This window comes from Lasiodiplodia theobromae, assembly GCF_012971845.1.
Source record: "Lasiodiplodia theobromae strain AM2As chromosome Unknown scaffold_35, whole genome shotgun sequence".
Classification (NCBI taxonomy): domain Eukaryota; kingdom Fungi; phylum Ascomycota; class Dothideomycetes; order Botryosphaeriales; family Botryosphaeriaceae; genus Lasiodiplodia; species Lasiodiplodia theobromae.
In genome coordinates this window covers 25,149-42,421 of record NW_023336514.1, presented here as the reverse complement: position 1 = coordinate 42,421, position 17,273 = coordinate 25,149, and the positions used below count along the sequence as shown (strand labels likewise).

Sequence of the window (17,273 nt, the reverse complement as noted above, 5' to 3'; positions counted from 1 at the left end):
GCGTTACAACAAAATTGGGGAGCTGAAGCTCTTATCCGGATGCATATGTCCTCAGTTATCTCGTACATTTACGTTCGGATCAACTCTTCACGCACCGATACTCTGTTGTGATTTCAAGTGCACTGGTCTCGTTACTTTACTATCCATGTATCAGGCTCTGCAGTAGCTACTTGTGTGCGAGCGACGACAACCGAATTCAATGGACTTCTAATCTTAATTACTTACAGAAGCACTCTTTGAGGGCGCGACCGGGGGTGCTTGGACTATCTCAACAGGTTTTGCTGGAGATTGATGCAACCTTGGACGAGACACTTGGGAGCCGTCCCACACTACCTTATTCCATTCACCACTTTCAGACAGGTCTTGCGCATGATGCATCTCTCTCTTCTTTCGCCGCCTCCGACAGAGTATGAGGGTACCAATGAACAGGAGAATGCATACTCCCACTCCTGCTGCAATTCCCGCTTTCGCGCCCGTACTCAGTCCATCACCGCGAGGGCCGGGAAGTGCTGTCATTCCTTCTGAACTGCTGTTGTTTCCGGTCCAAGCGTTGTTGGTTATGAAAGCCTCCGTTTGCCCGTTTGACGCGCTCGCCGTGACTGTGGTAGTCTCAGTCGTTGGTGATGGGACCGTTATCAACACAGTCTTTTCGGGTGCGTCCGGTGTGATCGTCGTCGTCACGGTTCTTCCAACTCCATCCTGCATGCTCGTCGCCACTAGAGCACTTCCAACCCCGGCCTGAGTGGTCATTCTTGCTGGAGTTTTTTGGCCTCCAGGCGATACGCCCAATAACGATGAAGTAGTATCACGGGCTGCTGAGGAACTGCTCGTGGCAGATTGGTTCGATCATGAGTGCAGGGCCTGGACCGCTTTTTTATTCGTGTGTTCCTGGAGAAAACACTTTGGTAAGGGCTGAAGATATCTGTCCTATCATTGAGGGTGAGAGCTAGACTGAGCCATACTTATATTGCCATGTGGGATCCAGATTTCTGTCAGACTAGTGGGAAGACCCTTGATCTGTCTGTGTACCGTACTTGGCACTGCCGTTAACGGAATTGGTGCTCTACCACGTTCGCGCCACAATTATCCGGCTTGTTCCGCAACGGTAGATCCCGTCGAAGTTCTTACTGCAAACGTGCCATGATGATGAGTACTAATAAATCTAGATCCAAAACTCAACCAATTTGTATCTGCCAGTAATAGTTGTGGTGAATCCCACAATGGCGATGTTTTCGAAGGCGATTTCTGCGCACGCATCCAATATGGTGGCTTAGTAGGCGAACCAAGTTAATCGGCAAATATTTCAGCTCGCAGCCCTTTAGCTACTTTTGGTAAAAACAAGCAGCCAATCCGAGCCGGGCCTGCTGTATATCTAGACTCGTTACTAGCTGACTATTTCCCTAGCGTACCAACGGGCATACTAGACCGCAGTGGACTCCTATAAGGTAGGGCTACTTACTATTTCAACAAATACTTGGTATTTGGATTTATCATCCGTATAATACTGTTTCTTTTAATTATATCCAACAAATCTTTATTACTAAGCAACCCGATCTTGTGCAATGGTCGGAACGTCCACACTTCAATAATCCGCATATGAGGGTATCTGATATTCAATTTGGTTAAAGAGATTTAGCCACCAGCCTAAACACCCATCAGTCCAGTCTTTGGGTGGCACCCAACGTACTCCAAAAGCTGCTGCTCCGGCTTCAGAACCAGCACCTCATGGAACAGACGCAACGAGATGTTCCCATCCAGCTCCTTGACGTACTGCAAGAAGCGACCAAAGATATCCAAGTGCGTGCGATGCGACTTCGACCACTTCTCCAGGCTCTCCATATCCTCGAAAAACGCAAACCCAAACGTGCGCTCCGTCTCCTTCCTTTCGTCCCCCAGATCCAACTCATCCACAAACCGACAACTATGACACCCAATACTCCTCCCCTCGTCCCTGAGGAAGTCCATCCCCTTCACCAGCACCGGATGAATCGTCTCGAGATACAGCTTCCGCTCCGCCGGCAGCATCGCCGACCAATCCTGGCCCGACCGGATCACGCACAAGTTCTTCTTGCCCGGCACAACGACCCTGCTGTTGTGCCTCTCCGTCGTCCCCTCGACGGCCGTTCTCGCCTTCTCCCCCTCCAACCCATCCACCTGCGACGCCGGCATCCGATCCCGCATGCTCCCCCAATAAACATGTTCGCGCACCGGCCCGCTCATGCCCGCCCGCATCCTCGCCGCGCCTTCCTCGCCGGCTTCCTGGTTAGAGAAGACGGTCTCGTAGCGGTCGAGGGTCGGGAAGAAGACTTCGCGGAACCAACCAACATCATTTTCTTTCCCCTTCCCCTCCGACGACGAGGCCGCGGACAAGGACGAGGATAAGGGCGACGATGGGGACGGAGGCGCGGAGGAGGTGTCCAGTCCCCGCCACCACGCCTCGAACCCACTCGCCTCGGCCCATTCCTCGAAGCGCGCGCGGCCGCCGGGCCAGTACGCGATGACGCCGACGTTGTGGTGGCCGGCGGCGTCGCGGAAGGATATGAGGTCGAAGGCGCTGGGGCGGAGAGTCCCCTCCTCCCCATTGCTATCGCCGCTACCCTCCTTGCCGTCAGCGTGTTTGAGGAAGGCGATCACGGGAGCGAGGACATCGGCAGCGCGTGAGAGCCCGGCGGCGGGGGAGCGCGCCTGGGCGCAGATGGTGGCCATAACGAGGTCGGTGATGGACTCGGGGAAGCGGGCGCAGTAGGCGGCGTTGGGCGGCTCGAAGGCATCGTGCGGGAGGCGCGCGGGACAGGTGCGCGGGCGCTGGAGGTGTGGGGGGATGGCGGGTTCGAGCATTCTTTCGTTTCGCTTGGGTTTCCTCTTTTGGTTGGGCGGGGGGGTTTGGTCGGGGTTTGGGACGGGAACGGGAACGCGGACGGGAAAAGGGACGATGAAGTAAGGATGAGAAAAGAGGAGAATCTGGCTTTAGTGTTTGTACTCTAGTAGCGACCCCGCGCTTGTGCTGCGGGCTAGTCTTATATGACTTCCATTTGAGTGGTTGAATATCTAGGGCTTACTATCTCGTCCAGTAAGAAGTGAGCGGATTACGACCGCGATGAGCAGCAGCAGCTGGGCGTTTATGTAGCGGAAGTGCGCGGTTGGAGATAAGGAGGTCCGGGATCGCAGGCGGGCTGCACGCGGGCCTGACGTGCATGTTGCGTACATATGCGGGTCGCGGAACGATGCCGCCGCAGCGGGCGCTACATGGCCGGCGGAAGCGGAGGTTCGAGCGTTGGGCGGAGCGGATATTTCAGGGCGACATGGAGATGGCGCCGGAACGTCTGCCGTTGGCTGCTCCACCGCGCTCGCGCTATCTCATGCTAGGGTAAGGCTAATCGTCGGACTGCGGCAGTTCCCACCACTGACTCTGTCGATCGAAAGAAGTTTCTGACAGGTGAATAGTCATGGTCAGTGCATTCAAGATAACGACCTCAAGACTTTTTGGTTAGGTTGAAGTGTCTCGTCAAACTCATTGATTGCTGGTGGCAATGCGTGGCTGGCGTGGAAAGTATACATTCGCCTTGAAAAGAGAATCAAGCCAGATCCTCCAGAGATGTTCCAATGGCGCTGTTGAACAGACTGATCTCGAACTGCAGGGCCTGGCGGAACACTGATGTCCAGGTTTTATTGGCGTCGGCCGAGTAATAGACATCCCTGTTCGCCTCAAGGAAATCTCCGGCTTTGTCAGCACCTTTGCAACTATAAAGTGAAAGATAGCACGACAGTACTCACCCATGAGTGCATTTCCATAAGAGGGGTCAAGGTTTGGCTCGATCCATGTCTTGTAGAACACAGTATCTGCGCAATCAGCAATGCTTCTTCCAGATGCTTGACTGTTGCGATGTACCTTTCCTGGTTGTGTTGGAGCTATCCAGGTGCTCTGCCAACTTAGCCCATCCCTATGACACTCGAGTCAGTATAGCGCTATTCTCGGTATCGTGGAGGTCTTACGTATATACAGGGAATTGCCATGACGTGGAGCGTGAACCAACCAAGGTCAAGGTTTTTCTGCAGCCAGTCGGAATAGGCAAGCTGAGCTACGCCTCTTCTACCAGCATCAACAACGTCAAGCGGCACAGATAGAGTTGTGGCAAGCGTGTCATTGCGAAAGGACCACGCGTAGTCGACGTCGCCCTGCATGGATGCTGTTTCCTCGGCCAAAACTGATAAAAGCTCTGTCGGGAAAGTCTCGGAAAAGGTTGTCATCCGCAACGCCTTGTACTGGACATAGTCCACAAGATAGTAGTAATCTTGCTGTATAGTGTTAGAATATTTGGTGTATGATAGACGTTTCGGTGAGACTTACAACTGTATAGTACTGATAAGAAGATATTGTGTTTTCGGTTGTTCCCTCCGCCTGGAGTTTCAAGAAATCATTATTGAGGAATTGATCCACCAAGTCTTGGTTGTCGCGCCATAAGGTATCGATCAGCGTACTATTCAATGTTAGCTTTTACATCACATGTCCCGGTGGGCGCAGCTTCAAACCTTGAATCGTATACAGCAAGACCTCGAGCACGGTTGTCCCTCGTCCCATGACGCTTGATGGCGGCTTGGAGTGCTGAAATTGCCTGTCGTTGTCGACCCGAAGCGCATTTGAACTGGCGAGTCTCCAAGAGCGGGCCACTTATAGCCAATGCTTGGATCAGCTCAAGCATGCACAGCAGAAACGCGATATAATGAAGCGATACATTCGGCATCATTTCGTGATAGGTTGCTTGGGGCACAGAAAACGATGGAAATGATCTTTTGAATACTGTGCAATCCTTGAGGACGTACGTCGGAGGCTGCATTTAAAAGGATTTTAATACAGCTGCACAAAAGCCAAATCCGCTTAGCCGAACTTAGGTTGTATTCACGCCTTGCAGCATCTCCCTGCAGCTGCGTCACCATTGGATGTCACCTCAATATCGCGCAAAGTCTCTATCTGTCGACAAGATGGTCCGATTAATCCTAAAGCGGTACTATGTAGCGCGCCACAGTGACGTATTCATCCACAATATAATTGGCAATATTTTCGAACATCAACTCGAGTCGAGGCCTCGAGATGAACGGCACGGCTTGGCGTACAGAGGGGTGCTGCAGCCGATGACTAGCGCGAAGAGCAGCAGGACTCTACAATATGGCGTAAGATCTTTTAAATAAAAACAAAAAAGAGACATGTATGCGCAATTGAAGCTATCATCTGGATGCAAATATCGAATCAATAATTATACATTCACGTCCGGACGATAGCTTCAACTGCCCATGATATGAGCGAAAAATAAATTCACGCTTGCCGTCAGCTGCAACAACCCCCTGTAGGGTCGCTGGGCTGAGACAATTGCCTCTGTGTAACATGGAGAGCGGGGCTGTGCAGCATCACGTGCATGACCAGTTGTTCTTCTCAGCTCAGCCTCGTGGTTCCACACCCTCAGCCATCAATTCACAAGCATTACTTCTCTCATCGATAGCTCGCCAACTCACTGCTGCGCTGCAGTGTACTGGAGATCTTCTTATTCTCATCAAGCCACGATGTCGTTTGGGTTTGGAGTAGGCGACTTCATCGCCGTCGGCGAGCTCTGCTGGAAGCTCTACAGCCAAGTCTACGAAGTCTCGCGCGGTGCGCCGGAGGCGATCCAGAATCTCAAGGCTGAGCTCGGAGACATGCACCTCACAATCAACAAGCTGGTCGAGGATACCAAAGACCCGGACTCTATTCTCGTTCAATCCGGGCCTGACCGCCTCAATCTCGCTTGTAGAGCTCTGGAAAAGACACATGAAACGCTTAAGAAGCTCGATGATCTGAGTGGCAAGTACGAGCTTTTGCAAAAACCTTCGAGTAATCTGGGGAAACGACACTTCTGGAAGCGAAACTACGACAAGGTCAAATTTGCTGCCGAGTCCCACACGATCAACGATCTCAGGGCGAAGTTGGTGTTCCATAACGGCCAGATCAGCCTACTTCTTCAAATGGTTCAGAGCTCATCCCTGGAACGCATTGAGAACAGGCAGAAGAAGACCGAGAACGCCCTTCAAAACATCAAGGCCGCTCTTTCCGGAACCACATCCTTGGGGCACACGCCGTTGCTTTCAGGGTTCAAGGGTACTGATCAACATTTCATGACTAGGAAACTCATGAAACAAGCAGAAATCAATGACAGGGCGTGGACCTCCATCGGCATACGCGACTGGTTACAAACGGGAAAATGGTGGCTCCTCAAGGCCCAATCGCAGATTCACACTGCTACTCCATCAACGCCAGAGTATCGACAAGCATGGGTGAACCTTATCAAGGCCTCGTGGATCCTCACTGATATCGTCGCTGTACATCCACAGAGACATTTTTTTGGTTCTGGCCACCAGGAACTGGACGTCCTTGACCTTGTCCAGGCTGTCAAAACTCAGCACGAAGACCTTGCAAAAGAATCCGTCCTTCGGCCAACCTTGCGTGACCTTGAAGATTCGACCTGGCAAATTTGGATGTCCACGCCATCGACAGCTCTCTTGCCAACTTTGGGAGATGGCGGATCGAACTCCCGACAATGGGGCACTATCGGAGGATTTATCCTCCTCCAAAAGTAAAGTTTGCTGTGTAATGTACACTAATTCGATACTTACATGGTCTTAGATTTGCCATTCTGCATACATCGACTGGTATGTATGAATGCATCGTGTTTCTGGAAGTCAAAAGTGAGGAGAAAACTTTCACTTTGATTGCGCAAAGCTTCGAAGGGCGTGATCTGTGGCGTTGTTCAGGTAAGTCCCCTTGAAATTTCCACATCACCGTCTGGTGAACTGATGGAATCTGGAGATATCCATCCCATTAGCTCAAATGAACAGTCCTAACAAGTTACACAATTCTAGATTACCAAACCTACTCTGAGAACACCCGTGGCGTTATGATCGGTATACGTAATGGAAAAAAGATGGACCTAGATGAGAAAAATACATTGGAGTTCTCCAACAGAGATGGTGCGCTTGCTTTACACAATACCGGATGGTGCACATACTGATAGATTCAAGACTTCCTCACAACATTTCTGCTCACCTCTGGAGTGAAGCTATATATGGAAAGTGCTTCTAGTATCCAGTGTGACGAATCGCTTATATACGCCATGACTCTCTTGGATATACTCAGTATTGCCTCACCCAGTCTCGAAGAGGAGGTCAAAGTCATCAAACCACGATTCGAAGAATTCATTCGCGGGGACTCTAACATCCAGTTGGGTTGCTCGGAACTCCTTTGGAATGTTATGAAATTCCCTCTCTCCGAACGACCGGCGGATTTCCATGGCATGATGTTAAAACTCCAGTGGCAGTCTCAACGCCATGAAAGGTTCATCATCCGCTACTCCGAAAGCCTGGAACATTGTGTCAATATCTTCAAAAGTTTCCCCGGGCTTGTAGAAGATAACATACGAAACATTGTCGAAGCAGCCGCACGTATTCGTGAGGACACCCATGTGTGCCTCACCACCAATAACTTAGGCGGGCACAATAACGCTATTGGCATGCAATCGTCATGCGAGTTGCTCAAATATAGCAGGGAGAACAAGGCCTTAACGTACGGATTCCTCGACGCAATTTCTCGTAGGCCAGCCAGCAGCGATATGTTTCCACGGGATTTGGTCAGATGTTGTCTCAAATCTGAGAACTGGCACGGCATCTGGTCCCTCCTAATGAAAGATGGTAGCATTGGGATCAATGACGCACCTCCTTCAGAACTCTGGAACCTTGAAGTCGCACTCCGCTTTATGGACAACCGGGACCCACCATTAGCGCTATTGCACGAACGGCCTGGTTTCCTAAACGTATTTAGGGAGGCGCCCTATTTAACCACATTTGCGGTCATTGTAAATGGACTAAAGAATGCTGCGCGGAAACTAAGCTCCAGGGCACTTCTGGACCCAAATCTCCCTGCCTTGGTAAACGGCAAGGGAGTCGACGTTCTATCAGGTCTGGATAGGTTAGGAGCGCTCCATTGGCCTCTTCTCCTGGCAATGAACATGTGTTCAGCCCCAGAAATCATCCGATCGCTTTGCGAAGCTGGAGCGCATCTTGGAGGCGATGGCGAAGTCCTTTACAGTGACTTGAAGGCCTACAAAGCCCTTCAGTCGCGTTCAAACTTTCAAGCGCGAGATATTTTTTCACGTGCAATTTTTTCAGTATACGCCGTTGTCAGTCGCCTAAAGCCGGCAACGAATGAGTCGATGGTTCCGCGAGATTTCATTCAAAAAGACGGTCAACGCCCATTTCATCAAATCTGCTGGTCGGCTCGGTCATCCGTATACAATTGCGGTGTTTTACCGTCACATCATCTGAAACCTTTCGAGGCGTGGAAACCGTGCGTCTTACACATCCTCCGCGAGACCCAAGAACAACGCAACCTCCACGCCTGGCTCCGCTCCAACGCCACCATCACCGACGCCCTCGAGTAGCCGTCCACTCACTCCCCCCTCACCTCCGCCCACCCCGCCAACTCCGGATCCGCCACCAACCTCTCCATACACCCCCTCTCCAGCCCCAAATACACCTCAACCCCCTCGTCCTCCCCTGCCCCGGCCTTCCTCGTCGGGTAGAAGAAACAATACCCATCAAACAGCGGCGCCGCCCACCGCAACGCCTTGAGGCCTCCGTCGCTGCTCCACCCGAAATCTGCCCGCTCGTACGCCCGCAGCACGCGCCAGCTCGTCGCCACCACGTCCAGCCCGAGCACGACGTCGAAGTCCATCTCGATGGTGCCGACGCCGCGGCCGGGGCAGGAGGCGATCCACGACAGGGCGCGGCGGAGGGTGGAGGGGTGTCGGTAGTAGGATATGGCGGAGCGGATGGCGAGGGCGATGGTGCGGAAGGAGGGGTCGGTGGAGGACGGGGAGGGAGATGAGGGGGAGAGGAGGGTGTTGAGGGGCAGCGTGGCGTGCGAGAACATGACCGTGTTGCCTGGGTAGGCGTCCGGGATGCCGATGCCGTTGCCGCTGCTGGTCGGGCTACAGCGGCCGGTGTCGCTGTCGGTGTCGCTGCCTTCGGTGCCGCTACCACTGCCGCTGCCGCTGTCGTCGCTGTCGAACGAGGACGACGGGGACGATGCACCAGCAGCCGGGGTCGTCGGGACGTACGCCCGCACATCAATCGCATTCATCAGCTTAACCGGCCGCGTATCCTTCGCGCAGGACACGGCATCAATCCCATGGCGCGCCAGCCGCGCGCGGGTGATGCAGCGCCACATGAGCGCCGTCAAGCAGTCGTTCGTCGACACCCACGCCTCCCCTTCATCCCCCGACGCCCGCGCCTTCAACGCCGCCAACTTCGACGCCGACACATGCCAAATACGCGACGCCATATCCTCAGGCTTAACCCCCGGCCCCGTCGGCGCGCCGTCCGGCAAGCAGCGCATCGACGGCACAGCCGGATCGCGCCAGTCCACCTTGCTCTTCCCCTTCGCCACATCCGCCGCCGCCCAATCCAGCGGCTCGCGATCGAGCTCCGCATGCTCAAACGGCGGCACAGGCGGCGCGGCATGCACACCTGGCGCATTAAACAACGCACGCGTATGCGCCGCCCACCGCGCAACAATAGCGTCCAGCCCGCGCGCGTCGACGACGCGGTGGTTGATCGCGAGGCCGATGATCAAGCCGCCGCGGATGACGTTGAGCTGGACCAACGTGACCGGGATGCCCGAGCCGTCCGCCGGCGCCGCGGGGAAAGGCGTGAAGGATGGCGGGAGCAGCCTGGGGTCCTCCAGGGCGGAGACGGGGAAGTGTGCGGCTGCGAGGGCGGCGTACGATGGGAAGTCTAAAGTGTGGCGCAGGTCGTTGACGTGGACGGTGAAGCGCGATTGGGCGCCGCGTGTGCGCTTGGCGAAGCTGTGGCCGGTTGTGGGATCTTCGTGGACGGAGGCGGCGAGGAAGGGGTATTCGTCGCGCATGAGGGTTTGGAGGCCGGCGCAGGTGGTGGAGATGATTTTTTCGAGGTCCGCATCATCGTCGAGAGAGTACGTCAATGTGACCGGGTTGTAGATTTTGCGCATGATGCCGTCGAGGAGGCTGGTGGGAAAGACCTCCTCGGTCGCCGGGTCGGCGACCTGGATCTCTATCGTCCTGGGGAGCGGCTTGCTGCTGTGAGGCATCTTGACCCTCTCAATTGGCAGTTTGCCGGTTTTCTGAAGAAGTGCTTTTTTCAACCGTGGCTTCAGGCATTGTTTATCTGTCCCTCGGGCCAGCCGGTTTCGAGCATGGACATCCCGCCTTGTGCCGCGTGTAAACCTCCTTCCATGGTGACCGTTTGTGGTAAGACAGGGGGAACTCGTACGAGGAAGGCATAGTATCTTCGATTCAAAAAAGGCCAGGATCTCTAAGAGTCAGTCCACCTCCCTGGCCCGTGCTGCCCTCCTACTATCACTTCAACCTTATGCTGTCGCAAATCCTACTCCTGGATGAATGTTTAGATGACTGCTCTCTTGCCTCTGTCATCTCTTGAACCCCTTATTTTTGCCATTGATACTTTGCTGCGAGTTGCGCGTCAGCTCGTATATCGATACCAACCGCCTGGTAAAAAGTTGAACCGCCTCCTCAGGGGACTAGACCTCGCCGAGTCATGGGCCGCTCTTGAACCATCAGTGATCTACAACATCCTAGTGCGGTCAGACCATCCGGAACTTTGCGGATTTTCTCCGAAGAACCCGGGTGGTTGAAATGTCACTTCTTGGTCGAACAATCGCGGAAATCGAGCAATAGAGGGTGAGTTTGGATGTTTTCATGCGCATCGAGAGGCGTCATCGTCGTCTTAACGTTGAGGTGTTGTTAAGCTGCCGAATCCTTCGCCGTAGATCATTCCCACTGTGGGATTACCGAATGTGGCACAGCCGAACGCGCTTGAACAACATCGTGTGCGGCGTAGTCTTGGCACCGCTGTGCCGCAGAGGTCAAATGCACTCGGCCATGAGCGAACCAAGTTTAGCCTTGGCATGTCGTCATAGATTGATATGAGGGGTTCGGGTGGCTGCAATGCATGCCGCCAGGCGCCATCCGCGTTTGGTATAGCTCAACCCCGCTACCAACTTCGGAATTAACTCCAACGCCACGCGCTCGGAATTATCTCCTGCGCCCCGCCATCACCCGCATCTGCAACCCACCGGCGGGTACCGGTAATGTAAACAAGAGCTAGCGTGAAGAACAACGTACGTGGAGGCTATCGGCTGGATGTGGATGTATATTTGCAATTCCATATCTTCCTCCGAATATATAACGCACCATACCCGGGCATAATGGAATCAACCACATTTTCGCCCCACTTCACCACAACACAATGTGATCTGCGATCAGGTGTCGCCCAACTACTATGTATGATTGCTACATGCTTCCATCTCCCTTGACGTACACGTCACCGCCGAGGTCATGCTCTCCAGAAAAATGCGTACAAGTCCGTGAGTGTAGACAAAACACATACAGTTCAAAGATACACGACGAGGGGAGGAGGAGGAGGCAGGGGTCTCAGAAGCAAAACAATCTACCTGAAAACAAAAACAAAAACAAACCACTATCGAACACCGAAAAAGAATCGACCGTCTCGTAAAGAAAGATGCCATACTGTATCAGCCCGTCTGTGCACAACCAACCGACGTACTTACCCACCGCATTAGACTTGTACACACACCACCAGTGCAATCCTCAACATCTGCTGCTGACCGGAGACCATGACGAAAAAGAAACAGCGACAACAGAATAGAGGAGAGAGGAACCGGACTTATATCCCAAAAGCAGCAGGGAGGAGAGAAAAGAAACTCCCCTGCCGTATGATCAACTCGACGGCCCAGTCGAGTTCCAGTGTCACACACACACAGAGATACACACACACATCCACAGCAGCATTAACAAGTTCCGCACGCAAACACCCCCCATTAAAGTCAACACCAGCAGCTTCTTCCTCCCCTTCAAACACACCCGGTCCTGACTGTCAGCTCAAGCGACTCTCACCCTGATCCGATACGAACACCTCCATCAAGGAGTATCGCCGACCAGCCAATCGGCCAACCAACTCACCCACACATCCACACACACACACCCCAGCACGGGAAGGACGAAAAGAGAAAAGGGGAGGAGGAATAAAAGGGAAAAAAGTTCGACGGCCCTGCAAAAACAATGCAACGACATATCCATTCCGTTTTGTACACTTTCGATCGACAAGTTCTTTAAATGCTGCTGCTGGCTGCTGCTGCTTCTTCATCATCATCCCCTTAACTTCTTTTTCAAAAAAAAACTTAAAAGGAGGAGGAGGAGGAGGAGGATATGGGGGAAAAGGAGACAGTTGAAAAGGCGGAAAAAAGAGAAACAGGGGAAAAAAAGAAGAAAGAAGATGATGATGATTGGAGGGAGAAGAGAAAAAAGCAAAAGCGCACCGATAGTTTATTCCCAATGTAAAAACGCAAACCCATGTCCCAGAGAACAACACCTAGCACGCCAATGATATGTTGATGATTGCTGTGTACTGTTGAAGAAGGGGGGAAAAAGAAAAGGAAAAGAAGAAAAAAGAAGTTGAAAAGAAAAAAAAAGAAAAAATTTTCCTTTGGCCCGTTTTGATGCAATGAAACAACAACAATGATATTCCTCAACCTCATCCACACAAAAAGCTTCGTTGAAAATCCCCCATTCCCACCACCTAAGCCTCCGCCGCACCAGCACCACCACCGCCATCACCACCATCACCATCCTTCTTCTCATCCCCGCCCTCCCCCTTCCCCTTCTCCCTCGACGCCAAGAACATGGCCTTGAAGTCCGCATTACTCTTACCACCCGCCCCACTAGCCCCGGCACTCGCATCACCCATCTCGACATCCTTCCCAGCCGCCGACGCCGACGGGCCAGTAGCCCTCTTGATGCCAAGGCCACCCTTTCCGCCTCGCCTTCCAGCACCAGCACCAGGCGCGCCGGGCCGACTAATCCGAGGAGCAGGCTGCATGAAGGCCGACGTAGACTTGGTCGAAGAAGACTCTCCCTCCTTCTTCTTGTCATCCTTCTTCTTCGCACCACCAGCACCGATCCGATCCACCTTCTTCTCCGCCCTCATCTTCTTCATCTCTTCAACTGTGCCGACGCTAATCTTCCTTCCAGACGACTCATCGATGACGGCGCCATCCAGCGCGAGGCTGGCCTTACCAACGTCGGCGACGTGGGCGAACTCGACAATGGCGCCCTGGTGTTCGGGCATGAGGATGATTTTCTTCAGCGTGCCGTGCGGCTCGACGAGGGAGCGGATGCGGGCGTCGTTGACCGTGTCCGGAATGTTGAGGAGGGCGATTGTGCGTTCGCGGCGGTCCTTTGCTGCGTCCGACGAAGAGGCCGTAGTACCGTTCATGTCGGTGGCGGCGGTGGTCGTCTCTCCAGTGGGTTCGGGAGAGGCGGAAGGTTGAGAGATGATGGTAGTGGCGTGGCGCTTGGTGCCTTTAGGCTCGGAGATCGTGGCGCGGAGGATGCGCTGCAGAAACTCCTTCGCGTCCAGCGTCTCGACAGCCTTCTTCGCGTTGTCGGGTGTGTCAAATTCGGCGAAAGCCACGCCCTTCATCTTCCCGCCAAAGTTTCGCGGCACACGGACGTTGACGAAGCCTTCCAATGGTGATAGGAGATCTTGGACCTGTTGATCCGTCGCACCATGCTCGATGTTTCCGATGAAGATTTCCCGGCCGTCGTAGAGAGCACCTTGCCGGACTTGCTTGTGAGCAGGATCCGAGATGACTGCCTTGAGTTTGAGGTTCCGGCCCAGCGACTTGTTGTTGAGAGCCGCCGATGCTGCCTCAGCTTGCTGGGCGCTAGCAAAGGTAACGTAACAGAAGCGGCGGTGGGTGTTGTACTTTAACGATGGGAACCGTACCGAAACAACCTCACCATGCTCCTTGAAAAGCTTACGGATATTCGCCTCGTCGTACTCCGGCGGATAGTTAGTGACGTACAGCGTGCTGCCAGTACCGAGTGAAATCTGAACGCTCTCGCCTTCGAGAGCCTTTCCGTCACGCGAGACTGCAAACTTTGCATCTTCTTGCGTTTCAAATTCAACTGTCGCTGACTGCGTAGACCCGTTGTCGTCGGGCACAAGGATGATGCTGTTAATCTTACCGCAGCCGTTGAAAAACTGGCGGACCCTAGTTTGGCTGGCCGAAGAGGGGATGTTCTTCACGATGACCGTGGTGTGCTCCCTGTCACGTTTGAGCTGGGCCGTTGTTGACGACGACGGCTCCAGCTCCATGGGCTCTACGCTTGCTTCCTCTGCCTGTCTGCTCTTCTTGGCAGCAATCTCTTCACCGGCAGCCTCATAGTCACGCTTTCGCTTGCCATTTCCTGCAGGATCTTCATAAGGCGCCTCGGTAGAGGCAACCGCCTGTTGTTGGTAAGCAGCAGCAGCCTCAACTGCTTCCCTCTGGCGCCTGGTCGCCACCTCTGCCCTCGCCTTCTTCGCCTCAAAGACAGCGTAGCGATACTCATGGACGGTCTCGTTTTGCTCGCAGTGATTGATAAACATGTCAATAAGCGCTTCCGGCCAATCCATAGTCGTGACCTTCTTGAGAGCCTGGCGGAGAAGGTTAGTAGCTTCACGAGGCGACTCGAGCTGTTGTCCGGCATTGTCCTTGTCCCGGGTGCACCATTTCGACCAGACGACCATCTCCCACGTGTAGTAGCGGAACCAGAAGTCATAGCTGTTCTCCAGCCGAGGGACGAGAGCTCTCCAGCAGTCGCGAGCCGACTGGATATTGCCACTTTGGGTAATGAACTTGATGTTGATCCTCTCCAGACGGTACGCTGGATCACCTTGGAATTCCTTTCCGTACCTCTTCTCCCCGATTTCTTTCACATGTTCTAGGGCCGACCGGATGCCAACCTCAGCAATGTCGACGTCGTCCTCTGACGAACGGGCATCAAAAGCCTTGCGGCGGAGGAAGCCGCACCACGCAATGTAGACCTTGAGCAGCTCCTCAAGACCGCCGACATCCAGCAGACCGGTCTCGGTAGCACTGTGCTTGACACTCTCCATTTCATCGAAAGACCTGCCTTCTGCTTCGAGGGTGAGTAAGCGGTGGGACCAGAGCTCTCCGGACCAGGGGCAGTGGCGGGTGGCCCGCTCCAGCACGGGGAGGACCTCGACGCCCGAGTCAGGGTGCTCCATGAGTAGCTCCACGTAATTCAGCCATATGGTAGCATCAATGGAGAAGCGGAGGGTGGCACGCTCGAACAAGGCATTGATGAGGTGGAAGCTGAAGACGCCCTTGTTGCGGAGCTCCCATTCTAGATACGCTGAGTAAGCTTCCCACTCGGCATTCTTGTCGCCGTCTTTGACGGCCCTTTCAACCTTCAGCTCATGATGTTCGCGCAGGGCAAACTGCTCCTTGCACCGGCTCGCACGCTTGGTCATTGTCATCATCGTGTCCTCGTACTCGGCATTGAAATAGCGGGAAATGAAGGTCGAGTACATCTGGAAGGTGTTTTCCCACGTGGCGTGCGGCTTGAGGAGGCGGTCAGTGAAGGCATTCCTGAGGTGGTGCAGCTTCTGGGTTTCGGGCCGGGCTTCCTGGTCTCTTAGCATAATCTCCATCCAGCGATCCCACACCAGGTGGCTGTCGTTTATGTGCCATTGAGTGGCGGGCAGAGCCTGTTCCCACACGTCCTTCATTGCCTGCCACGAGAAGACTTCCCGTCCCACATTCTTATCATCCTCGGTCCAGTCAGCGGGCTCCACGTCAAAGGCAGCGGCCCACAGCCAGTACATGTAGTCGCCGTACAGGCGCCACAGGGTGGAGCTGCTAGGCTCCTCCTGCACCGACTTCAGGCACAGCTCCATCAAGCTCAGGCGGTCCTCGGTGGAACGCGCCAGGGTCTTCTCGTCGGTTATCCAAGCGACCCAGCTCTCCTCGCCTATCGCAAATTTTGCGTGCATCGTGTGACGGGCGCGGCGGAGCTCGGAAAGTAGCTCGTAGGAGAAGGGATCGCGGGAGACGCCGGGTTGGTCCGGCGGGTGGACATGGTCGCGGAGGCCGTTGGTGAGGAGCTCGACCAGGCGGATGTGCGACGTGTAGTCGTACGAGTTCTCCTTCAGCTTCGCGAGCAGCTCGTTAATCTCCTTGTTCTCCGCGGCGCCGAGCGAGGCGGCATGCAGCACGCGCGGCTGCTCGTGCATGGTGATGTCCTTGGCGGACGTGGACGACATGGTGCGGGTAATGTTGTGGACGTTGTAGCTGTGGCGGGGTCAGCGTTTGGTTGGTGGGGGGACGGGGGGGACAAAGCGCCCGTGGTAGACTCACCCAACGGAAGGAGCGCGCTGGAAGACCTGTGGCGACCGCAAGCCCTGGCTGCTCTGGCGGGTGGCCTGCTGGTGATGCTGCATGGACGCGAGATCTGCGCGGGTCAGCACTGGTTGTGCCTCGGGCGCGCGCCGCGCATCGGTCGTTCTCGACTCACCTGCCAGCGTATCCATGCCGGGGGTGGAGCCGTGCCGGTGCATCTGGGGCTGCTGCGGACGCTGCGAGGCGGGCGGGGTGCGGGCCTCTTGTATGTGGGCGAGCGGACTCCTGATGTCGCCCGTCGGGGTGCTGGTCGCGCTCAGCATGCCCCGGCCATTGTGCGCCGAGGAAGAACCCGGCGACGGCGCATGCTGCACATTCTGGTACTGCAGATACGAGTGGGATGAGCCCGGGGTGGGCAGCTGCGGCAGCTGGATGTGCTGTGGTGGCGTGGGCTGGTGGTGCTGGTGCTGCTGCAGCTGTTGGTGGTGGTGTTGGAGCTGCTGGTGCTGCTGCGGGTGCTGCTGCTGATGCTGGTGCGGATGCTGCTGCGGCGGAAGCTGAGGCGGCGGCGAGTACTGCTGGACCTGGCTCAGGCCCGACGACTTGCGCGACTTTGCCGGGCGGCCGGGACGTTGGAGCGGCGACTGCGAGGGCTGGGGGCTGCGCAGCGGCGGCGTCTGCGATTCCTCTTTGGCGGGCGAGTCCTGAGGACTGAGGAGATTTGCGATGTTCATCTTGCGGTGGATCGGGGCAAGTCAGGTCCGGGAGGGGTGCGACATGGCCAGCTTGCCGGCGCGGGGAGGGATTGAAGATGCGTGGGTGTTGTCGTTGGATGATGATGGCTGGCGTCGCGCGCAGACGCCTCTCTGGAGCACTGGCTTGGGCCGAGTGAGGTCAATTGTGGAATCGCGCTAGTGGCCCACACCGAGCAGCCAGCGCCTCTCGAGACGCGGTCAAAAGTCGCGAAAACGCCGCTGCACCGCGG

General features: G+C 55.0%; 5 protein-coding genes across 5 annotated transcripts; 1 reads left to right on the top strand and 4 right to left on the bottom strand.

The window, feature by feature from the left end:
• Positions 1–1,644: 1,644 nt before the first annotated feature.
• Positions 1,645–2,838, bottom strand: LTHEOB_9952 (Phenylacetaldoxime dehydratase; the record flags this gene model as incomplete). Its single annotated transcript, XM_035519596.1, has 1 exon — positions 1,645–2,838. One exon carries the CDS (start codon positions 2,836–2,838, stop codon positions 1,645–1,647), a length of 1,194 nt encoding a protein of 397 aa, XP_035368264.1.
• Positions 2,839–3,575: 737 nt separating this feature from the next.
• On the bottom strand, positions 3,576–4,745 carry LTHEOB_9951 (uncharacterized protein; the record flags this gene model as incomplete). The annotated part of the gene is made up of 6 exons (XM_035519595.1): positions 3,576–3,721; positions 3,775–3,840; positions 3,890–3,941; positions 3,994–4,296; positions 4,349–4,478; positions 4,531–4,745. The coding sequence occupies 6 exons, from the start codon at positions 4,743–4,745 to the stop codon at positions 3,576–3,578; spliced, it is 912 nt and encodes a 303-aa protein (XP_035368263.1).
• Positions 4,746–5,556: 811 nt separating this feature from the next.
• LTHEOB_9950 (uncharacterized protein) lies at positions 5,557–6,606 on the top strand (the record flags this gene model as incomplete). Its single annotated transcript, XM_035519594.1, has 1 exon — positions 5,557–6,606. The coding sequence occupies one exon, from the start codon at positions 5,557–5,559 to the stop codon at positions 6,604–6,606; it is 1,050 nt and encodes a 349-aa protein (XP_035368262.1).
• Positions 6,607–8,470: 1,864 nt separating this feature from the next.
• Positions 8,471–10,150, bottom strand: LTHEOB_9949 (Trichothecene 3-o-acetyltransferase; the record flags this gene model as incomplete). The annotated part of the gene is made up of 1 exon (XM_035519592.1): positions 8,471–10,150. One exon carries the CDS (start codon positions 10,148–10,150, stop codon positions 8,471–8,473), a length of 1,680 nt encoding a protein of 559 aa, XP_035368261.1.
• A 2,528-nt stretch (positions 10,151–12,678) lies between these two features.
• LTHEOB_9948 (Pre-mRNA splicing factor protein) lies at positions 12,679–17,022 on the bottom strand (the record flags this gene model as incomplete). Its single annotated transcript, XM_035519591.1, has 3 exons — positions 12,679–16,240; positions 16,307–16,400; positions 16,464–17,022. 3 exons carry the CDS (start codon positions 17,020–17,022, stop codon positions 12,679–12,681), a joined length of 4,215 nt encoding a protein of 1,404 aa, XP_035368260.1.
• Positions 17,023–17,273: the final 251 nt, after the last annotated feature.